The sequence below is a fragment of the Sus scrofa genome, chromosome 8 (assembly GCF_000003025.6).
Source record: "Sus scrofa isolate TJ Tabasco breed Duroc chromosome 8, Sscrofa11.1, whole genome shotgun sequence".
NCBI classification, from domain to species: Eukaryota; Metazoa; Chordata; class Mammalia; order Artiodactyla; family Suidae; genus Sus; species Sus scrofa.
In genome coordinates, this window is record NC_010450.4 from 41,834,046 (window position 1) to 41,856,993 (window position 22,948).

General features: G+C 43.1%; 1 protein-coding gene across 2 annotated transcripts in view; it reads right to left on the reverse strand.

Moving 5' to 3' along the window:
- Window positions 1–22,334, reverse strand: part of KDR (kinase insert domain receptor) — a 47,264-nt gene extending 24,930 nt beyond the window's left edge. Inside the window, exons 1-14 of one of the 2 annotated variants that reach the window (XM_003128987.6) lie at window positions 21,930–22,334; window positions 18,016–18,109; window positions 15,605–15,801; window positions 12,598–12,728; window positions 11,773–11,941; window positions 11,045–11,184; window positions 10,242–10,419; window positions 8,647–8,761; window positions 8,389–8,552; window positions 6,214–6,370; window positions 4,942–5,065; window positions 4,323–4,431; window positions 2,615–2,956; window positions 90–236 (exon numbers count right to left, since the gene is read on the reverse strand). In XM_003128987.6, the coding sequence (XP_003129035.3) occupies window positions 90–236; window positions 2,615–2,956; window positions 4,323–4,431; window positions 4,942–5,065; window positions 6,214–6,370; window positions 8,389–8,552; window positions 8,647–8,761; window positions 10,242–10,419; window positions 11,045–11,184; window positions 11,773–11,941; window positions 12,598–12,728; window positions 15,605–15,801; window positions 18,016–18,109; window positions 21,930–21,996 (2,134 nt within the window). In that variant the 5' untranslated portion in view covers window positions 21,997–22,334. The remainder of the gene's footprint in view (window positions 1–89; window positions 237–2,614; window positions 2,957–4,322; window positions 4,432–4,941; window positions 5,066–6,213; window positions 6,371–8,388; window positions 8,553–8,646; window positions 8,762–10,241; window positions 10,420–11,044; window positions 11,185–11,772; window positions 11,942–12,597; window positions 12,729–15,604; window positions 15,802–18,015; window positions 18,110–21,929) is intronic. The other variant, XM_013997943.2, reaches the window with a different exon arrangement.

The window sequence follows — 22,948 nt, forward strand, 5'->3', positions numbered from 1 at the left end:
TAAACTATTAATTCATTAATAACATGAATGTTAGACAATGTCTCCGGGAAAATTCTGCAACCAAAAGAGAGACAGCATGCTCTAATCACCTGAGTCTTCCACGAGTGTCTCATTATCTTTAAACCATGTAATCTGTGGAGAAGGATTCCCAGATGCTGTGCAGGAAACTTCAATGGTTTCACCAATACTTGTCGTCTGATTCTCGAGGTTTCCTGTGATCGCGGGTGCCATGCGCTCTACGCACACACACACACACACACACACACACACACACACACACACACACACACAAAAATCATAGGACATTTAGTTACAGCTTTTGAAGTGGTTTTAGTATCAGTAAACTACTAAACCATTTAGTAAACTGTTGATTTACTAAGCTGAAAATACAGAGAGATCGATAACACTACCGCTGGTCACCAAGCAATATTAAATGAATCCAGTCAACAAGTTCAGACAGATTATATTGCATCTCTTAGACATTCATATTAGTGATGCGAGCTGGTAATCACATCACAAATAAAAGCTGCCACCCTTATGGACTTTCCTCCCGAATAAATAAATAAATAATAAGTAAATAAATAAATAAATTCCAGCCAGGGACACCCGAGAATTCTGCCATGTTTCTCTTAGAAAGTGCATAACTTCAGTGTAATTCAAAAAACAAAGAATGCCTTATATTTATTTGGTCCCTTTTGGTTTTTTTTTTGCTTTTTAGGGCTGCACTTACGGTATATGGAGGTTCCCAGGCTACAGGTCGAATCAGAGCCACAGCTGCCAGCCTACACCACAGCCACAGCCACCTATTTGGTTCTTCTTACAAAACCCATTTTTACTCTTTCTGTTGCTCCCTATCAACCCTATGGTGGGCAGTATTAGCCTTATTTTGCAGTCGAAGGGGGTTAAACACCTTGTCCAAGACCCAGTAACTAAATAAACAGTTGAACTCATAACAGAATCCAGGGAGCCTAAAAGACTAGTCCAGTACTATTTCCACTAAAAAACAAGATACAACAATGACACCTTAAGGAAATCCAAAGATGAAAAGAAAACGAAGCCCATGGGTGCTTGTTTAAACGTATAGGATGACTTTGGAGTTAATCTTTTCCTACAAATCATCAAAGTGCTGTGGAAATATCTTGTCCAAACCAATCGAACCTGGGAAGGAATTCTGCTGAAAGAATCCACTTCAACATTTAGCAAGATGAGATTACCTCAACAGTGAACTATACTGGGGTTTAAGCAAATGAACACTAGTCTATTTCCAAGAATAATTTCTGGAAAACAACTTAGAAGTCCTGAGGGAGGCAAACCCATTCATTGTGAGCACATATTGCCTGGGCCTGGCGAGCCAGGAACCTCTTTCACATTTCTTTCTGAATTTTTTACCTTGAAACCAGACCAGTCACCAAGGGGAACAGAAAAACCATGGTCATATATGTGGTGTGATGTGAGGAGCCCTGGGCTATCATAACCCTAAAATATCTCTTCTTCTGCCATCTGAGTCTTAACACTAGCAAAATTGCTCCCAGTGCCTGTCTGAAGATACCTCTTAAAATACGTCAAGGCCTCACAGTTCCTGCTGTGGCTCAGTGGGTTAAGAACCCGACTAGTATCCATGAGGATGAGGGTTCGATCCCTGGCCTCAATCAGTAGGTCAAGGCTCTGGCGTCGCCACGAGCTGGTGTAGGCCAACAGCTGCAGCTCTGATGTAACCCCTACCCTAGGAACTTCCATATCACACGGTGTAGCTCTAAAAAAGCAAATACCTATATTTGATAACATTGAAGATACTATTCCTCTAAAACTTTGGTATAAATTAGTTTCTCTAGGCAATTTCTCTTCACATGTGCCCTAGAAACTGGGAGGGAACACCAAGGAGAGGAGAAAAAGAAAGGGATTGGCACAGAGATAAGCTCCCTGAATTTGCCTGATTTCCCCAGAGACACAGCCTCAGCTGCACGGATTCTGTGCAAGGCACAAGGTTAGAGAAGGGTAGAGAGTGGCTTCATGCAGAATTTACAAAGCTCTCTGCTCACTCAAATGATCCTCTCGCTGACCATGAGCTGCACCCCAGAGATCCAGGTATTAAGTGTAGCAGCCCCCACCCACGGGCTCGCACAGGTCTTAGCCCCATCATCACACTCCTCAGGCAGCGGATGTCTTAACAAGTTCCTCGTAGGTGCCACTCTGTTCTACATCTGGAACTCAGCAAGGAGTAAAGCAGAAAATACTCCCTGTCCTCATGGACACAGAGACCTCACTGTACTACAACGGCCCTGTCCACTTATTCACCACTCTGGCACCCTCCTGATCGTGGTAGGCATTCCACAAATATGTGCCTATTTGCATAAATGAATGCCCAAGAATGAGGCAGAAATTTCCCTGGTTCAGGATAATCCCTTGCAGGCAACAGTGAGTGACCCCACCATCAGGATTGGAGAGAACCACTTAAGTTTCTCTTTTTAATACATCACTTCACCATGACTGGCTTCCTTCTGCTTTGAGGACTTGTGGTAAGATAAGGGCTGACAAGTCTACTTCATAAGCGCTAGAGAACAATCTTCGCACCGCACCTGAAAGTTTAAGGCATACCCCAGAATTGGCTCCCTACCTAGGACTGTGAGCTGCCTGGCCACGCAATGTCTTTTCTTGGTCTTCCTGTCCTGAGCAAAGCAGACGTAGTCTCCTTGGTCCTGCAAGGATGCATTCTGCAGTTCCATGATCAAAATGTCATTCGTGCTATTAGAGACCATGGTAGCATTCATTTTCCAAAGAGCATCCAAGTTCTTGCAAACAGGTGTGGGCAGCTCTCCCGTGTGGATCGGCAGAGCCTGTGGGTCAAGTCTGTACCACGTGAGGTTCTCAAACATAGTTCTGTCCGCGGAGCACAGCAGAGACACGGTCTCCTGCTCGGTTGGCTGGATGCTGGGTTGCAAAGTGATTTCCGGACCCCCTGAAATGTAAAACTCATGGTTAGAAGGCAGTGATTTAACTTGGGCAGAGTGCTATTGCTTTCTTGTTGCCTTTAGTCTGCAGTAAAGCACCACAAGAAATGAACCTGTAGCATTCCCAGATGATGGGATGCAAGGAAACAACCAAACTGGACAATTTGGGTTTCAAGATGCATTGTTTTACCAAAATACATTATGTGGAAGTGTAAATGAATGCCTCAAATATTTATGAACTCTTCACTTTGAGTTCTAACCATGATTTTTAAGATTTAAAAAACAAATTCAAAGCATATAATCATAACATGGGATTTAAAAAATTAATTCTGGAGTTCCCATCGTGGCACAGCGAAAACGAATGAGACTAGGAATCATGAGGTTGCAGGTTTGATCCCTGGCCTCACTCAGTGGGTTAAGAATCCAGCATTGCTATGAGCTGTGGTGTAGTTCGCAGACGTGGCTCAAATCTGGTATTGTTGTGGCTGTGATGTAGGCCAGCAGCTATAGCTCCGATTCAACCCCTAGCCTAGGAACCTCCATTTGCCACAGGTGTGGTCCTAGAAAGACAAAAAGACAAAATAAATAAATAAATAAATAAATAAATAAATCCTCAGAATTCCCATTGTGACACAGCAGAAACGAACCTGACCAGTATCCATGAGGATGCAGGTCCGATCCCTGGCCTCACTTAAAGGGTTAAGGATCCGGCATTGCCGTGAGCTGTGGTGTAGGTCACAGATGCAGCTCAGATCTGGCATTGCTGTGGCTATGGCGTAGGTCAGCAGCTGAAGCTCACATTCGACCCCTAGCCTCAGAGTTTCCATATATCACAAGTGAGGCCCAAAAAGCAAAGCTAATAATAATAATAATAATTCCTCCTTAATATAGAACACGCACTGACAAGAAAGCTATGTATATGACAATGAATTAGCCCAGACTGAAATATTTTATCCAGGTCAGTCAGGTAAAGCTCAGCCATAAAATTTAGATGAACAACAAAATCAGCATCGTTGGGAGGACACTGCTCCAAAGCTACTACAATTGCCTCCCAAACCCAAGCTCATCAACTGTTCAGCAGCAAGCCCATACGTAACTGACTGAAATTCGAAAAGCCAAGCACTGTGCTAGGCTCTGACCTCAGAGACAAATGTGTGACACAGGACTTGAGGTTCAAAGACAGGTGTGAACTCATGTTCTCTCTCCTGCGTCAGGTGCAATGATGTCACGGGAGTCCAGGAGCTGCCTGAGGCGTTCTGATTGATGAGCAAAAGCCTCAATTATCCATCCAAGTCCCCTTCCTAAAGCCATACCACTCACAGGAGGGCCCAGGGCGACAGATTATGGACAGCCCAGCCCCCCAGAAGCACTTACTGGTCACATGGAAGGAGATAACCCTCTCTCTTCTCCCGGCTTTGTTCACCGCCTCACATTTGTACAAAGCGGACACATTGGCTGCTTGGATAACAAGGGTACTTACAGTCTGTGAAAAAAAAAAAAAAACAAATCTCAGGCCATAAACAATAGAGGCTGTGTTTATGCATGTGCATTCAGACTAAAATTCAGCGTCCCCACAACTGCCGTGACCTGCCTACCCCATTCATATGCCAGCACTGACCGTGCTCAAATCTGTGCAATTATAATTATGCTGGTACAGCTCACACATCATACAAAATGAGCTTTGGAAACCAGGAAAGAACGAATGTGTTTTAATACAACATTACACACATTTTCATGTTTGCAAAATCAGAATTAGCATACAACCGATGTACTGAGTCAATGGTATATGTTTTTATTCTTCTCTGATAAGGTAGCAGGAAGATAGCTTCTAAAAGTCAATGGTTTTCAGGCTGACTTAATATGCTAGTATTTTATCATCCAACTTACCTGAGGATCAATCTCGAATATTCCTCACATATTACTTTACGCTGCTTTCGCTCCATCCTTTCATAAATGAGAGGTAGATTTTGCAATTAAAGAACTTCAGACTCACCTTGTTTTTTCCTTCAATTAGGGCAAACTGATTTTTGTTGACTTCAATTCTGTTTCCCCCTTGGAAGTCCTCCACGTTTCTCCATTCTTTACAAGTATATGGGTTTGTCGCTAGGGCAGCTTGGCTATATAAAGAAGAGGCAACAGATGATATCATAACTGAATTTTTCTTTAATTCAAATCCATAGCAAGGAAAGGCGTCAGACTTAGGTTATGATGTTCTTAGAAATAACTTCCAACCCACCCTACCACGTTACGAGACTTGGCGCCAATTAAAAATAGGTCTCGGCAACGAAGGAAAAGGTTCTAGGTAGATTCATTCAGGATACAGGAGGGAAGCAGCTATTCTGGGAACAAACCTCCATTCATAAACTGGATCGACAAGACAATTCAAGTTAATTTAGTTCAAAGGAAGGCAAGGAAACTAAGAAGCCACTGGGCTTCTTAAAGTAATCTCCCTGGGACTGTGGCCTTTGTGTAGGAAATGGTCAGCATCTGAGGAAGAAACTAGGAGAGACCATCTCAAAAACAACAACAGGAAGTGAACTGCTTAGGGTGGTGGTGGGTGACTTGTTGTTGTTTTTTTCCTAAGGATGTCTGGACTTGTGTTAGGACCTGATAAGCCAGGCCTGAGACTCCAAGGTCTATCGTTCTCTTGCATCCACTGGCACTTCCTCTGAGATGGACCTTCTCACAGATAAGGAGATTGTGACAGTCACTGGTTGATTGGTAAACAGAAAAGCCAAAGACTGGCCATAAACAAAGTGAACAAAGAAACGGCATTTGCAGAGGTGGACATGAAGGCTAATATGACGAGAGAGTTAGCTAATCTCGAAGTGGGATATCTAGAAGAAAAACATGTCCCAAAAACAACCACAGAGAAAGATGGAGGGACATTAAAGGTACTACTTGAGGAGTGACTTTCTTAGAGAGAGCCCTCTCTACTTAGAATGGGGTCATATTGTAGCTTGGCTGTGTCCATCAACAGATGGATGGATAAAGAAGATATGATACACACACACACACACACACACACACACACACACACAATATACACAATGGAATACTATGCTGCCATAAAAAAGAAAGAAATTTTGCTATGTGCAGCAACATGGATGGACTGGAGGCTATTCTACTAAGTCAATAGGTCAGACAGAGAAAGACAAATACCGTATGGTATCACTTACATGTGGGATCTAAAACATACAACAAAAGAATAAAAATTTTTAAAAACACAAAAGGACAGGAAAAAAGAGGGTGTGGCTCTACTCACGTGGGCTTATAGGAGCACTCGGTCTCCAGCTGCCAATACCAGTGGATGTAGCTCGGGGGAGGAACAGCATAGACTGTGCAGGTGAGCGTTTGGGAGGTGCCGTACTGGTAAGAGTCCACGGGGGAGATCAGAGATTTCTCACCAATCTGGGGTGGGACTGGAGATGAGAGAGACAGCTTTTGAATTGTAAATCAGCTACGAGGCATGGAAAGTAGATGTTGTCAGAAATTAAAGCCTTTGTCTTTCCAAACATGGGATTTTTGCCCCCATTTGCTTTTTCAAAGAACATGTCGACTGGGAGACAGGACACCTGACTTCTAATGATATTCAGAGTGATGTTCATGATTTTAATAATATCAATAAATTAATAAACTGAGTGACTTTGTGCAAGTCTCGCCACCCTGTGCCTCACTTTTTCAAAACCATGTTATAAGGATAGTCCTTTCAATCTCACAAATCAGACCAAGCTTCAGTGAAAAAAAATTAGTGGTGATTAATCCAGTACATACATGTATTATGTGTGAGCAGTGTTCTAAGTGCTTTACATCAATTAATTCATTTAATCCTCACAACCACTATTACTGTCCTCCACTTTACACATGAGAAAAGTGAAAGATAATGAGAGTGAAATGACTTGCCCAAGGTCACCCCGCACACCTCTCTCCCTCCTTCTTCCCTTCTTCCTTCCTCCTCCCTCCTTCCCTTCCTTCTTCTCTCCCTTCCTTTCTTATTCTCTTCCTTCTCTCCCTCCTTTCCTTTCTTGTCTTCCCTCTTTCTCCCTCCCCTTTTCTTTCTTTTTTTTCTTTGACTCGAAGCCATTCATGTGAAATTATTTCTCATCACTATCAACCTAAAGCCTCAGATTATACCTTCAAAACATGACTCCTCTTTTACATTTGCATAATAGAGCAAGGTAAATGCTAGAGTGAATCAAATATTTAGTGACTTCCTGGGTGAGATGGAATTATTCCCTGTCCAGTTTTACATCTTTATTTCCTATTCATTTCCTTCTGCCCACCCTACTTAGCCTCCCTGCTTCTCTCCACTCCCCAAGCCCCTACGCTCGAGTGGCTTCTAAATGACATTTCTGGAAACTATTATGTTAAAAATACTCCCTGAAGCTGATGCCCCAAAGAAATGAAGCCAAGCTCAGCACACATACAGAGCTTGGCAGGATATTTGGGGAAGCACTTTAAGGTCATATGAGAAGATCCTCAAGTCTTTTTGTTGTTGTTTTTTAGGGCTGCACCCGAGGCATACAGAGGTTCCCAGGCTAGGGGTCCAGTCGGAGCTCCAGCTGCCAGCCTACGCCACAGCCACAGCAACACAGGATCCAAGCTGCGTCAGCAACCTACACCGCAATGCCGGATCCTTAACCCACTGAGCAGGGACAGGGATCGAACCCACATCCTCATGGATACTAGTTGGGTTCATTACTGCTGAGCCATGATGAGAACTCGCAAGATCCTGAAGTCTTAATCTGCTGGGCCAGTAGAAAGCACAAAGAATTCCAATAGAGAAGAATTTCCCAAACTCTGTTTGGAGCAAGATATTAAAGGCTGTGTGGGGTAGGGGAACTCTGGTCAAGTAAGTTTATTAAGTCTTGGCTACTCTATGTTTCTCCCCGCCGGCGTATGGCGGCATACGACATCCACCCCCCTAGCATCTCCCACACCTACTTGACCATAAGGCCCTTTTCCCCTCATGCAAAACACTTATTTACATCTCCCCATTTGGAAAAATAAAGTTCAAATCACTTTAAATCAAAAACTTAGTATCTCCTTTTTATAGCCTCAGAGTCAGATCCTACCTAGCCTATTACTTAAAAAAATTACAAAGCTTCCAACCAGCCAACGACGTCCTCCTGCAAATGCCTATGCATTGGAATCTGCCTGTGCATCACTGCTACATCAACCCTGACATCAAACTATAAGCGTCTCACAAAATTCAAGAAGAGTTGTACACATTTGAGTGCCAGGTTCACAAATAAAAGGTAGTGCAACTTGCAGACACTCTTGTTCCACAGCATTTAGCCACTGGCTGTACCATCTACTTGAGTTTTGCATCTGACCACCAAACGGTTCATTCTCGTGGCCTCTTAAGCAAATGCATCCAGAGCACATGGCCCCACACCTGATTTCAACAGCAGTGCTCCGGAAAAATGAATGGACTTACCATTCACAACCAGAGATACCACGTGGCTCTGTTTCTCCTTTGAAATGGGATTGGTAAGGACGACAGTGTAATTTCCGGTATCCTTCTCACTCACTTCCATGATAGTCAGTATATGCCCCACTTTGATTGTGTGATTGGACTCAATGGGTCTTCCATTTTTATACCTGTTTGGGGAGGGGGGAACAAAACAGGAATCAGTACCCTCTGGGGATTTGCTTCCATGTGGAACAATGCTTTGCATTTATTTTCAGTAGTTACCACTTTATTTCTGGGGGAGGGTAACCCAGGTACTTCACAGGGATTCTGACGCGGTCTCCCACGGTGGCTTCCACCAAAGAGTCCATGCCACTGCCAAAAGCAACAAAAGGCTTTTCTGGAAGAAAATAAAAATAAGTTTTCTCATAAATGTTAACTTCTTATAAATGGCCTTTTGGTTTAGTGTTTCACTTCCAGTGAAGAGTCAGATTTTGGTTTAGTGTTTCACTTCCAGTGAAGAGTCAGATTTTGGTTTAGTGTTTCACTTCCAGTGAAGAGTCAGATGGTGGGGGTCTGGGTCCCTGTGGAGTCTTCTCCCCACCCGTCTACAGGTCACCCTCCAGCTTCTCCCTCACCTCCTTGCCTTAGCTGTTCCCTCTCCCTCAGTGAACTCCACAAGTCCACCAATCACTCAAATCTCACTCGGTTTAAGCATTTTCTTCTCCATGAGGCTTCCTCTACACCCCCCAAGGGCCCTTGGGTGCACTTTATCCTCTGCTTCCCTGACACTCTACACATACCCCCAGATGCCCCAGGATTCAGGCCTCAACCTCTTCTCTTTATCCACACCTTCCTCTTGTCTCAAGCATAAAGGGCCAATTACATTCCTCCTAGATTTATAGCTCCTGCCCCAACTTCTCTGGCAGGTTAATATATTAAAATCTCCACTTGGATGTTTAATGGGCATCTCCAAATGAAGCCACCCACCCTCTTGTCCCCAAATCTGACTCCTCACCTTATTTCCCCTATTTTGGTTAATAAAACTACCATTCACCCTGTTTCTCACAACAAAAACTCAAAGGTCGTCTTCCATTCTTTTTCTCTTATATTCAGGGAATCAATAGGCAGATCCTACTGGTTGTATCTTCAAAAATATACCCTGAACCAGGTCACTTCTCACCACCTCCACTTCCACCACCCTTGCCCAAGCCACCCATCATCCCTCCAATGGATGACTGCTGTTAGCATTCTAATTAGTCTACTTCTGCCCTTACTTCCCTAAAGTATTTCACATTAAAAAAACAAAAAACACAGAAATCCTATAAAAATGTAACCCAGAGCATGTCTCTCTCTGCTCAAAACCTTTCTATGCACTCCCATATTATAAAATCCAAACCCTTACCAAGGCCTACAAGTTAGGTGCCATACAAATTATCACCTAAACTGAGACATTTATGTGAGTGAAAGGGAATAAATGAGAAATTAAGTTATTTTCTCAAAGCCCTACAGAAAGTAAACTAAATACAGGTTTCCCCAATTGCAAAGGTCATGTTTATTCAAGGAAGCCCTCTCAGCCTTACAACTAAAGTAAAACATAAACACAATCTTAGATAATAGCCCTCTGCTTATTATAGCAATAATAACAATAGCAACAACAAGTAAAACTTAGTGAGCACTTACTATCTCAGCTCAGCTCAGCTTATCTTTAATGTTGAGATTTGAACTCAAGCTATGCTCTACGTCCTGTGGCCTTCCTAGGAGGAGCTCAAAAAAATCTTCCAAAGGAACAAAGTAGGAATCACTAAGGGGACTGAAATTTATTTAAATTATCTCACTTTTCAAGGCATAGCATGATTCCAAAGGAAATCTCAGCTTACCATGGACCCTGACAAACGTGATGTTCTTCTTGGTCATGAGCCCACTGGAAGCTGCACAGGTGTACCTCCCTTGGTCGTTCCGGGTGACACTGTCTATAGTCAAAGTGCTCATAAACTTCTTCATCTCACTCCCAGACTGGGTTTTTAGGTCCCGGTTGACAAGTTTCTTATGCTGATGCTGAAAAAGAGTTTACTGAACTTCCAAAGTCTGGCATAACATACCAGGTAGTGTCTAGATGCCCACAAAGGTCTTGGCCCTTGGTGAACACTCTTTGATGCTAACAATAGGAATTGCAAAATTTGTCAGATCTTGCAGACAACACATATATTTGGTTTCAGGAGAAATAAATAGAGCCAACCAAATTAGGAATTTTAAAACCTCACATAATGGAAATGAGGTGAATATGAACTACAGAAACACAAGGAAAGATGACCACTGTTTAAGGAGAAGTGTGTCTCATGCCTCCTCTAGAAAAGAAATTCCTTTATAGGGAAAAGAGATCAAGGACTTTGAAGAACATAGAGGTAATGCAACCGGGAAAGACATAATCACCTAGAGAAAACCAATCTTCACAGCCTGGACAGAGCTCTTGGCTTTGCCTCTTTTTTTCCCATGGGTGCTACATATTCTGTAGTTCTTTTAAAACGTGTGTGTGTGCCTGTGTGTGCACGTGTGTGTGTCAGCGTGAGTTAAAGCCCTTACATTTTATCTGGCCAAAGAGATCGCTATCTCTCTCAATCAAACTTCGTGGGAGCTTATAATCAAAGCATTTAGAGGTCTAGCTTTGAATTGTTAGTGTTACCTTCGAAGAAGGGTATTCCCAGTTGAAGTCAATGCCCACGTTTAGTTCAGTTCTTGCTGTACAGTTTAAGACAAGCTTCTCTCCAACAGACAGCTCGACTCCGTGAGGGGGGCTCAGAACCACATCATAAATCTTGTACCCTAGAGCAAGTCAATTAGAAAAACAGAAGATGAGAGGGAAAACAAATCTATAGCTTGGCACACTTTTTTTTTTTTTTCAGAAATGATGCAATGTCAAAATGTGTCACCTCATTTTTCCCTGTGGCCTTCCCAATACCTGGTAACTCCCAGGAAAATGGCCTACAGAGATTTACAAAGTAGCCCTGAAGAGTCTAAAAGATGCCATAGGCCAGTGGATAGAAAAGCAGTGAAATTTGAGAAGTTGAGAGGTGATGGGGACAGCTTTAGTAAGCTACTAAACTTTCTGTAAAATAGGTAGAATTACAAGAATTAATGCCCAAGAACTGATGGCAAGCAATGCTCTGAACATTGAATTTTTGGTAAAATATGTTCCCATAACAGAACTCTTTTTCATCCTTGGTCTTTGTAAGAAAGGAGAAAAACTCAATTGCACATGGGTTTATTGGGTAGAGAAGAGTTAATGAATTGCCTAACACCACATTTTGAATTAATATCTTTTTCAATCTCCCTTGTCCACCGGGATCTTAATATATGAATCCAGTCTTTATTGTCTGATATTAATGATATGGAAAGGAATTGTCCTCTTACCTACAACCACAACTATGTACATAATGGACTGGTAACTTTCATCATTAATTTTAGCTTCACAGAAGACCATGCCTGCATAGCTGATCATGTAGCTGGGAATAGTGAAGCCTTTCTTGCTGTCCCAGGAAATTCTGTTACCATCAGGAACAAACCTCTTTTCTGGATACCTCTGGGTAGAAACAGACATAGTAAACATTTCATCACGTGCTATCCAAAAATGAAAACCATGAACACAGAGGAATTTATCTTATTTCTAAGAATACAAATTGGGAGTTCCTGTCGTGGCTCAGTGGTTAAAGAATCCGACTAGGAACCATGAGGTTGAGGGTTCGATCCCTGGCCTCGCTCAGTGGGTTAAGGATCTGACGTTGCTGTGAGCTGTGGTGTAGGTTGCAGACTCAGCTCGGATCCTGCATTGCTGTGGCTCTGGCATAGGCCAGTGGCCACAGCTCCAATTCGACCCCTAGCCTGGGAACCTCCATATGCCGTGGGTGTGGCCCTAGAAAAGACAAAAAAAAAAAAAGAATGCAAATTGGTTGTATTTATTGCCATTTTGACCCTTCCCAAAGGATCTTTCAAACTCACTATTGATTTAATGTTATATGTAATATATACAATACATATATATAATGTTACATATAATATATACAATATATATGTATAACATATATAATATATACTATATATAATGTTATATATAATACATACTATATATATAACATTATATATATATATACATATATAATGTTATAAGCAGTCTACCCATCTTAATAGTATCTTAGAATTATGAAAGCGTAGGAGATGATGGGAGGAAATGTAACTTACCGCACAAAGGGACACATTGAGGTTTGAAATGGTCCCCAGACATGGAATCACGACAGTTTTGTTTTTATTCTCAGTGATGTACACAACTCCATGCTGGTCACTAACAGAAGCAATAAATGGAGATCTGTAATCTAGAGGAAAAATGTAATTCCATTAGTTAATGGCATTTATTAGAAAAGGTGGTCATCTTTCAGGTTCATAAACTCTAACCAGAGAAGTGAATGGTTAGAAATGACATTTCACACTGGGCAAGGAAATCCAGAGTTAGGTCTTCTGGTACACATCTAGCTCCAAGGGCATGCTACAGGAGAGAGGGTGTGTGTGCGCGCGCGCACGCGCACGCGCGTGTGTGTGTGTGTGTGTGTGTGTGGCTTTCTCAAGGATTATCAATAAGTAGAGTCTACTTTACAGGCTTCACAGGGAAGCAGATTGATCATTGTTTTTTTTTTTTTAATGAAGGAGCATACGTCTTTTTTAATATATGTTTTCACATACACATCTTTCATATACATAAATTTTAAAGTAAATTTAAAGTGAAATCTATATAGATTACCTACTGAGTTTTATTGATGCTAAAAAAATTCATGTTCTCTCTCTTGAGGCAAGTAATATAAATGTCATGAAAATGGATTAATGACTCCCAAAGGATCTTTAAAAAAAAGAAATAACTATTTGAAATTGAGTTATTCAAGAGAAAGCTTTATGTATTTTAAGATCGTGAAGACTAGATAAAAGAGTCTTCATAAAAATAATGTTTAATAGCTATTGTATTTAGTGTAAAAGTCAAGAGTACTTAGTATCTTCGATGACAAAAACTTGAAAAGCCACCATGGCAAAGACTGAGAAAAAACAAAAGAGATTCTAATGTCATTCGAACATTGTTATATGATGCTAATATGCTTCTGGGAACTGGCTTCTTTCCCCAGAGACAGAGTTGATGTGATGTGGAGCCATGCTTGAAATCTCAGAAAGAGAACGGTTCCTACCGCTATCCCCAACACACCTGACCAAGGACCTTCAGAGCTCTTCAGGATGGCTGTTTCAAGTGAAGAAAGAGTTAATTAAACCAAAGGGGAGAAAAGCAGCTAATTCCCTGCAACAGCAGAAGTTTGATTTCCTTCCCAGCTGGAAAGCACAGAAAGGCAGCCAATCCAGCCCACCACATGCCATAGCCATTATCTTATGAGGCCAAGACCCACTTCCTGGCTCCATCCATTGCTGAAGGGAATGGGGTCAGAAGACTAAGGAAGTAAGGTGGGGACCAGAGGGGATACTAAAGGACTGTCCATAGGGAATACTTCAATGTTTTCTTTTCCATTGTTAAATTTCATAACCAAAATCTTGGACAGCTCACCTCCTAAAACATTAGGCTTAGACAGGAAGCAGAATTTGATGGTATACCCAAAGACAGGCAGTGCACAAATAAACAGTACTTAATACTCCTACTTTTCATTCACATGCTATGAAATATTACCTAGCTTGCTTACAGAGCAAGCCTTTGGAAGCTCAATTAACCCCTTGACGTAAGACTAAAGCTATTCAGTAAATTAGTTCTATTTCAGTATCCCAAAAAAAGGAAATAAACAAAAGAAACCCAAACAACCACCCATCCTCTCAAAATAAAATATTTACTGTAACTGCATGAAATGAATTTTCACATGTCTCCAGGTTTCCTGGCTTGGGGAGAAGGAAATAACGAGATATTATGGGAGAGGTTCATCTTGTAGTATTTCCAGACAGTCTGAAAGCAGGAAATCCTTGCAATCTTCTGAGAAAGCCTGATCTCCCAAGACTGCCAGATCAAAAGGAGCCAGAAATTCTCCAAGATCTGAGCCTTGTTTCTTTCAAATTCTGCAGAGGGGAGGAGGCGGGCGCCAAGCTCTGTCTTAGATTGTGCTTACCCTGGGCAAAAGTAATTCTCAAACATTGTGCAATCCAGGAGTGACATACGTTATTTTGATGTGGCCTCCATTGTTCCATTGCATTGACCATATTGCACTATTGAAATGGAAATGGAGACAGGCAAGTGTGTTTCCCAAACCTGACGAAACGCCTGTTCTGTAAAAGATGCTTCTGGAAAAAAAAACATCTAAGCCATCTTCACCTGCTTCCAATCCTCTGGGGTATAAAGAGGTATATAAATGCATAAATAAAATGTCTAAAAAGCTCACCTTTACTGAAAAGAAACATATTTAGACTATCTAAGCAAAACGCTATCCAACACCTATATTCACAAAAATTATAAGATTGGTATCTCATTGATTGGGTCAGGTTTTCCCAGGAAAATTAAGTTACTATAAGACTTGTGAAACACAAAAGAAGGAAAAAATTCAGATTATAAATACATGTGACATGGATTTTACCCTTCCTGGATGTCCAGTTGGTCTCCACAGTATAAATCTCACATTACAAACTCTAAATGATACGGCATGTAATCCAGGATCTCAGACCACCCAAGCAAACGAAGAAATACTGTTCTCAAAAGGCCCTTTGAGGCAGTGTCTTCATTTGCACAAATGTGTGCAAATGGTTTTTTATAAAGCCTATGTGGGGAAAAGAGAAGCTCCTAGGTACAAAAATGCTCCAGCACCCTGGGCCGACCCCCTCTGCATTCTTGGGGAAATCTCCGACTCTGCTATAGATAACCTATCTCTCTCACAGAAACCTCGCCGTAATTCACCCCTGAATCTGCTTTTCAAGGATTTCAGGACTTTTTCCCTCAAACATCAGAAAGGCTTCTTAGAAATCTCCATAGCCAAGTGTGAACACAGATGTCCCTTGGAAATAAAGATCAGAACCCGACTAACTGGGCAAAAGAGATGGCACGGAGTCCAAGCTCCAGGACAAGTCTTATTCTCAGGGGAGGCCTTGGAGAGAAGGAGTTTGCATATTCCTGTTAGCAGACAGCCTCTAGAACCAGCCTTCGCTGTCCTCAATTCTTCTTTGCACCTATTGTGTCTTGTAACTTGGAATCAACTTGGGAAGTAAATTCCATTGAACCACTTACCTTGAACGTACACATAGACGACAGAGGCCATGTCAGTGTCCGGGTAGAAGCACTTGTAGGCTCCAGTGTCATTTCCGATCACTTTTGGAATTGTGAGCATCTTACAGAAGAAGCCGTCACTGCAATCTGTCACCTCCACTCGTTCCTCAGAGCCACTCTGATTGTTGGGCCAGAGCCAGTCCAAGTCCCTCTGACCCCTGAAAAAGTCATCCAAGCAAATATGCATGTGAAATGCCTTACTATGAGGTTGTTTCTAAGAGAACAAGAGATTTAGTTGTGAAATTTAAACTCTTCAACAGACAGATTCACAGCCTCTACCAACAATGACAGGTTGTATGGGCAAATGACAAAAAGCCAGAGTCTCAGCATCAGAAATCACCTCTAGGGGATTCCTGAGTTTTCTAGTAACTCACTCATTCATTCAACAAGTATTTATTAAGTGTGTGCTATGTGCCAAGTGTTGTTAAAGACAGAGAATACAGCAGTGAACAAATCAGACAAAAGCAATGCCTTTCTGGAACCTCATTCTAGTTGGAGAAGACAGGCAATAAAAAAGTAAGTACCCTTCAATAAAACTGAAACAAACAAAATGAAATGTATTGTATAAAAGGAAGAGCTCTGGAGGGAGGGGCTCAATGAAGTGGGCCTTGTGAATATCGAGAGGAACACAATTTCAGGCAGAAGAAACAGCAAAGGTCAAGGCGGTAGGGTGGGTGCCTACCTAGAGTATTAGGGGAATAGCATGGAAGCCAGAGTAGCTAGGTTAGAATGGGCTGTCAGGAGAGTAAGAGGTGATGTTAGGCAGGAAGGGGACTCAACTGTCCAAGGGCCTCCTAGGACCTTGGAAAGATGGTATTAAAACACAGTTTACTGGCGTTCCCATCATGGTGCAGTGGTTAATGAATCCGACTAGGAACCATGAGGTTGCGGATTCAATCCCTGGCCTTGCCCAGTGGGTTAGGGATCCAGCACTGCTGTGAGCTGTGGTGTAGGTTGCAGACACGGCTTAGATTCCACATTGCTGTGGCTCTGGCATAGGCTGGAGGCTACAGCTCCAATTATACCCCTAGCCTGGGAACCTCCATATGCCACGAGAGCGGCCCAAGAAATGGCAAAAAGACAAAAACAAACAAACAAACAAAAAAACAGTTTACTTTTACTGCAGCATTTCTCTACAAAGCCCCAAAGAAGACAGTCAACACCAAGAACATAACATCACTGACCTTTCTTTAAAGGGCTTGAAATTTCCACACAGATGCAGCTACATTAACAGAGTTAACACACTGCATCACTTTTTTAGGACATCAAGGGAGCATGGGATCTTGAGGGATTTTAAATAACCTTTGTTGTCAAGAGTGGGTAAGAGGAAAATCTACTGACAAGTGCATCTTGAAATAGCAATTCTAGAGAAACAGCACCTGTTACTGGGTTTTTTCCCCAGGGCTGGGTATTGGTGACCTACCCTTGATAAGGGATTAGTATATCCTTTACACTTGGCAAGTGAAAATAGACCTGGGTCACTGTGCTGAACACTTGGCATTCATCAAGCAGAAACAATGGCAATAAGCTCCCCAAGGTTCTTTGTGGACCATCAGCACTCTTCTCAGAGGGCAAGGTCACCTCCACCCATCATCTCTGCCAAAACCCACACTGATCCTGAGAAGCCCCTGGGCTTGTCATATGCATAATCACGAGATTGAACCCTGAGGTCTTCTACTTTTCATGTTGAGGTAGGGGCTGGGAGGCAAAATGTTAAAACCCCCTCTTCTTGACAAAGAGGCCTATTTCCCTAGTTAGCAAAAGTCAAGAGCACCACTTCTTGTTAGCTGCTGACAGATAAATATGCCATAACTTGAAGCCAGAGCATGATATGCACTCAGTAACATTAGTGGCTGATTATTAAATTGCTACTACAGTCAGAATTTTACCATAAAGTCCGTGAAAAGTGCGAAACAGATATCCACAAAACAGATATCCAAGAGCCATTCTGCATATAATAAATATGTCCCCCAACTTCTTTAATTCTAAAAGTACATCCTCAATTTCATTTACTTATTCAATATTTATTGAGTGTGTACATACTATATGCCAGGTGCTATACTGGCTATTAAGGTGTGTGTGTGTGTGTGTGTGTGTGTGTGTGTGTGTGTGTGTGTGTGTGTGTGTGCTGGCAGAGGATAATGGGAAAAAATGCCAGCAGAAATGGCAGTACAGAATTTGGGGGAGAAAAAGTTTTCACTTTTTCATACTCACTTTCTTACTTTTTCATAGCACATCAGTTCTTAGAAACCTCAATACTTATAAACAATTACCACAACTCTTTTACAATTCTGCTATGTGGAAAGTATTTTTCCTTCAATGAACAATGAGATATTTAACACAGGAAATGTGAATCCAAAATGAATCCTTACCTGCAAGTAATTTGAAGCGTTGTGTTAGCCATAATGGTAAGTATGTCTTTTTGTATGCTGAGCCTGGGTGGATCAAGAGAAACACTAGACAAACCTAGAAACAAATTAAATAAACGAATGTGATTGCCACTGAGTCAGACCCAATAGGAAACACCTTCCATAAACAATGCACACTCTATACTTTAAAAGGCCTCTTCAGCAATTCGTTGTATAAAACCTGTGAATTTACTTTTCACCATTCCCAGTAAAAGTTCATGAGCTGTGTCATAACAGGAAGAATGGGCAGATGGTCATAAACCAACACAACAGTTCTGCAATTCATGGAGCGAGGGTGGAGTTCCTGTTTTCCTGCATTGCCAACTTCAAGGTCTTACAAAAGGATATGGGACATTGAAACCAAATGAACCTTCATCTGATGATCTCACTCCCCCGGGAAAGGACCCACTGACATTTCTTATAAAACATAGGATGCACACATTTGACTAAACTGCTGATTAATGAAACTACTTAGAGATGGCTCTTTACAGTTCATCTAGGTACTTCGGGGGGGATGGGAAAGTCCATGACCTTGTCTCATTCTCCTTTATCAATTCTCTAGTGCACTTCCTCTGGTAACTGAACTGCCAAGGTTGAAAGACTGCACATTAAAACTAGGCAAGAGGAATTGAGGAAAGAAACATTTTCCAATGTCATATAATATGCCTATTCATATACTCTTTCCCAGAGAACAGGACTTAAAAGGGGTAATGATAAAAATTGCAATTGGGGAACCCCAACTTATTAATCACAGCATGGAGCTTGTCCCAATACCCAGCTTAGAGCACAAGAAACATCTTTACCTAAATATATCATGGGGCAGATTCCTTGCCATGAGTTACTCCACAGCGAGAACACTGAGTTCTCTGCCAGCAAAGAGCTACCAGGTGTTGAAAAAGTATCAGAGAAAGAAAAACTGTCTACCATGCTATGGTCTTATCTGACATCCAGATCGTCAAAACACCACCCTAAAAAGTGACTGATCCTAGGTAAGCACCCAAGCTTCGTATGATCTGTAACTCGCATCTACTAAAAACAAATGGCTCTCTAGGCCTAAACTGGCACTGACATTGTTAGGCAAATAAGAGAGTATTAGCACATATGAGTAAACAGAGTATGAGCAAATGTCCAGTGCAAATATCCAGAGCGCTCAATCTGTGGCCCTCAAAGTGAACAGCTGCAGGCAAAATGAACAACTGATTGCACATGTCCTCAAACACTCACCCAGTGGTGCAAAACAGGTTGCTGACATAACTGTAGATTTGTTGATCAATATCAAATTTTTTTAAAAAACTGGACATTGTCATATCAATAAATCTTAGAAACTAATTGTCATAGGAACTAATGTATGTTTGGGGCAGTGGTTCTTTTTTTTTTTTTCAGGGCCACATATGGAAGTTCCCAGGCTAGGGGTCGAATCACCACTGCAGCCACAGCCACAGCAACGCCAGATCCAAACCAGGTCTGCGACCTACACTGCAGCTCATAGCAATGCTGGATCCTTAACCCACTGAGCAGGGCCAGGGATCGAACTTGCATCCTCATGGATACTAGTCGGGTTCTTCAACCACTGAGTTACAGTGGGAACTCTGGGGCAGTGGTTCTTAAACATTAGCTGGGTCAGAATATTCCTAGGCCTACAAATCTGCATTTTAACAAGCATTTCAGATGACTCGGTCAGACATGGTCTGCAGGCCCCTCTTGGATAGCGAGTGGTCTGGGAGGTCATGCTTAGTTAATCAGCATAGCACTTTTCAGTATGAAGGAAATAGCTGTCCCCAAAGTAGGCAAATGATGAAGCAAAGTGTTTAAAAAGCAAAAGAACACTCTTCCAATAACGGAGTCCCTCTCTGTCGAACAAAAGGAAGATGAAAATAATTCATTGGGATGAGCACAGAGACCAATCTTAACTGGGAAACACTAGGTTGAGAAACACATCAAAAACAGTAACAGTACAATTCGCAAGATGTCCCAAATGAGAAAGAACTCATTATTTGGGCACATTCACGTGAAGAAAAAATGGTAGCAAAGACTAAGCTCTAAATAAGCTTTGTTTACCCCACCCCACCATCAGACTAAGAGATTCTTGAAGATCTCTCATAAATCATTGCCACAGATTATCTCACACTCTAGACACACTTTCCTATGTTAAAAAAAAAAAAAAGGTTCTCCATTCATAGAGAGCCAAAACAACACCACACTATTCTAGAGACATGTCTTCAACAAAAAACTATTCAACAAGGCTATCAATAATGATAACTTCAAATTCATATCTGTAGACCAATGCTCAATTTCTTTTTGCTCCAATAAGCTTCATTCATTTTCACTGGCAAGTTTGAGTCCTGCTCTTCAGAAAGTTCTAAAGAAATAACTCTAAGTAATATGCTGCTACTCAATAAAAAGCTCTTCTATGTTCAAATCCCATAACCAAAATTAATTCATTTGTGCACTATTACCCTTCCAGCTCAAAGACAGGAAGGAAAAACAACAGTGCCTCTGTCTCTAGAATTTGATGGCATCAATTATAGCCCAATCCAATTAAGCAAGTCACACACTCCAAAAGGGCAACCTCATCATTATAGTCAGGGCATTTCAGTTACTACTGCTGTGCTATGAAACACCCCAGGCTTAAAAGCAACTCACTTCTTTGTGGGATACAGAACAAACCATATGTTCCAGACCTTCATTCTCTCCTGGTGAAGGGGGAGAGGAGGTCTTGTCAGGGACAAATAAGTGTCCCTAGTAGAGCTGGCCTGGATGAACCAAGTCATGATTAAGAAAATTCAGCAACTATAGACAGATGATTTTATTACTGCATACGCTTGTGTCTTTTTTAAAAAGACACGTGATTCTTTAGTTTATAAGGAATTTCCCCTGAATCATTTAACTTTTTTTCTCCTTTTCACCCTCTCCCCTTTCTCACCCTCCAAGGAAATTTAGAAGTCAGCAAACTGAGGCCACAGAAAAGATGCGAGGGAGAGAGAGAGAGAGAGAGAGAGAGAATATTTATTGCATCAGGAGCATGTGTGTTCCTAATCCTGAAGGAGACTGAAATTTTAGACAGCAAGGAGAGTGGTGAGTGGCGCCAAATCTAGGTACCAAATTCCTAGAGTAAGTTTTCAGAACGTGAACTTCTGACCATGTGCTTACCCAGAGGACCAAAAGCGTTTTGAAAGATAAGTTGTTTTCCATAGAAAGGTGACTATGACTTGGGACACTGGGAAGCTGTCACAGACAGAGGTCCAAGCCCCGATTTTCCGTTTCTCTCTTCGAGGAAAGAGGCATCCCGCCCCAGGAAGAATAAAAAATGTCTATCTCCCCTGGCCCCTCAACCTCATACACTGGGTGTGTATGTGAGTTCGAACCAAAGGGACCAGCAGACTGAGTCCCTTTTCGACTTCTACAGAGGCAGAGCTAAGTGCCCGGTGCCATCCGGACAAGCCGGCTCGTGGTCCCTAAAAGGCTTGCTTCCCCGCGTCCAGGATAGGATGGTGTGCGCGGCCGGACGGACAACGTTTCGCCGCCTGTTCCCGCCTGCGGGGGCACCTCCTGCCTGCCAGCCCCGGGCGCCTTCCCACTCCCGCCTCCCAAGAGCGTATCAGCTCCGCGGGACACGCTCCAGCCCAGGCCCCTGTCTCGGGCCAGCGTCGTGGAAATGGAACTGGGCTCAGGAGACCACCAACTCGCCGGGTAATCTTGGGCCAGGCATTGAGCCTGTTTCCTCTTTGGTAAATGAACGAACACAAAGTGTCAAGTCACTTTCATCTCTGCAGCGCTATGATTCCGAGTTAGGTCCGGCCTCCAGGTCCTCTCCGTATCCCCATCTCTCCGCCCGCACCCGACCTCTCCGCTTTCCTACTAGAGAGTGGGCTCCTTACCCACGGAGGCAGCCCGGGTCTCCACGCAGAGCCACAGAGCAAGGGCCAGCAGCGCCTTGCTCTTCATCCCGCACCTCGCGCTGGGCGCAGTGCCCAGAACTTGGGCGCAGGTTCTCTCTCCCTGGTCCTGCTCCGCGAAAAAGGCGCGGAGGTGGAACGCGCACAGCAGCGCAAGGCTCCGGGGCGCGCAGGGCGAGGATGCCCCAGCTCCGGTAGCGGCTGCAAGGGCGTCTGCGGGGGCCGGTAGGAGAAGTTATCCCAAGTGTCCGACCGCTCCGGGCTTTCTGAAGAGAGCAAGCGCTGCCCCGCGCGGGCAGAGAAAACAAACATACACCTCTCGCTCTCCCGGGGTCCCGGGACTCAGTGCAGGGTGGGAGCCAAGGCCGAAACTCTAGAGCGAGGGGGCGGGGATACGCGGGGCGGGGCTTCCCTTTGCAGCGGCCCCCGCCCCTCAGCCGGGCAGCGGGCGCGGATCCGGCGCTTCCCACGCCCATAGAATCTTCCGAGCTCCCCTCTCGCTCCGGACTGCGCCTGTCCCCTAGTCTCCCCACCCTGGCGCAACAACTCCATTTCTGTAGGAAAGAATATGTAGTCCATCAGGGGTTCTGAGCTTCGCCAAGATTCAGTCGCTTGCGGTCCCCCATCCCGAGATGCTGGAGAAACACTGGGAAGGCAGCAAGGGACACTGCGCCCTCAAGAGGCGCGCCAAAGTTTGAGATGGTCTTGGGCGCCGCGCGCGCCTGGAGTGGCTGCGGAGCAGGCTGGGGATCTGTAGCAAGTTGAGGCAGCAAGGGAGAAGCGAATACGCAGCAGAGATGAATGCAGGATCGCAAACCGGCAGTGACTCCGGCCAGTAGAAGTGATTTGCTTGGCCAGTGCAGTTGTAGTTTAAAAATCTGAATCTGAATTCCTTTGGTTCGAATATTAACTTGCCCAATTCTCCAAAGTTCCCCCTATTTCCTTATGCCTGGTGGCTTCAAATGTTGTTACCCCCCTTGCTCCCCAAAGCATTTAAATTT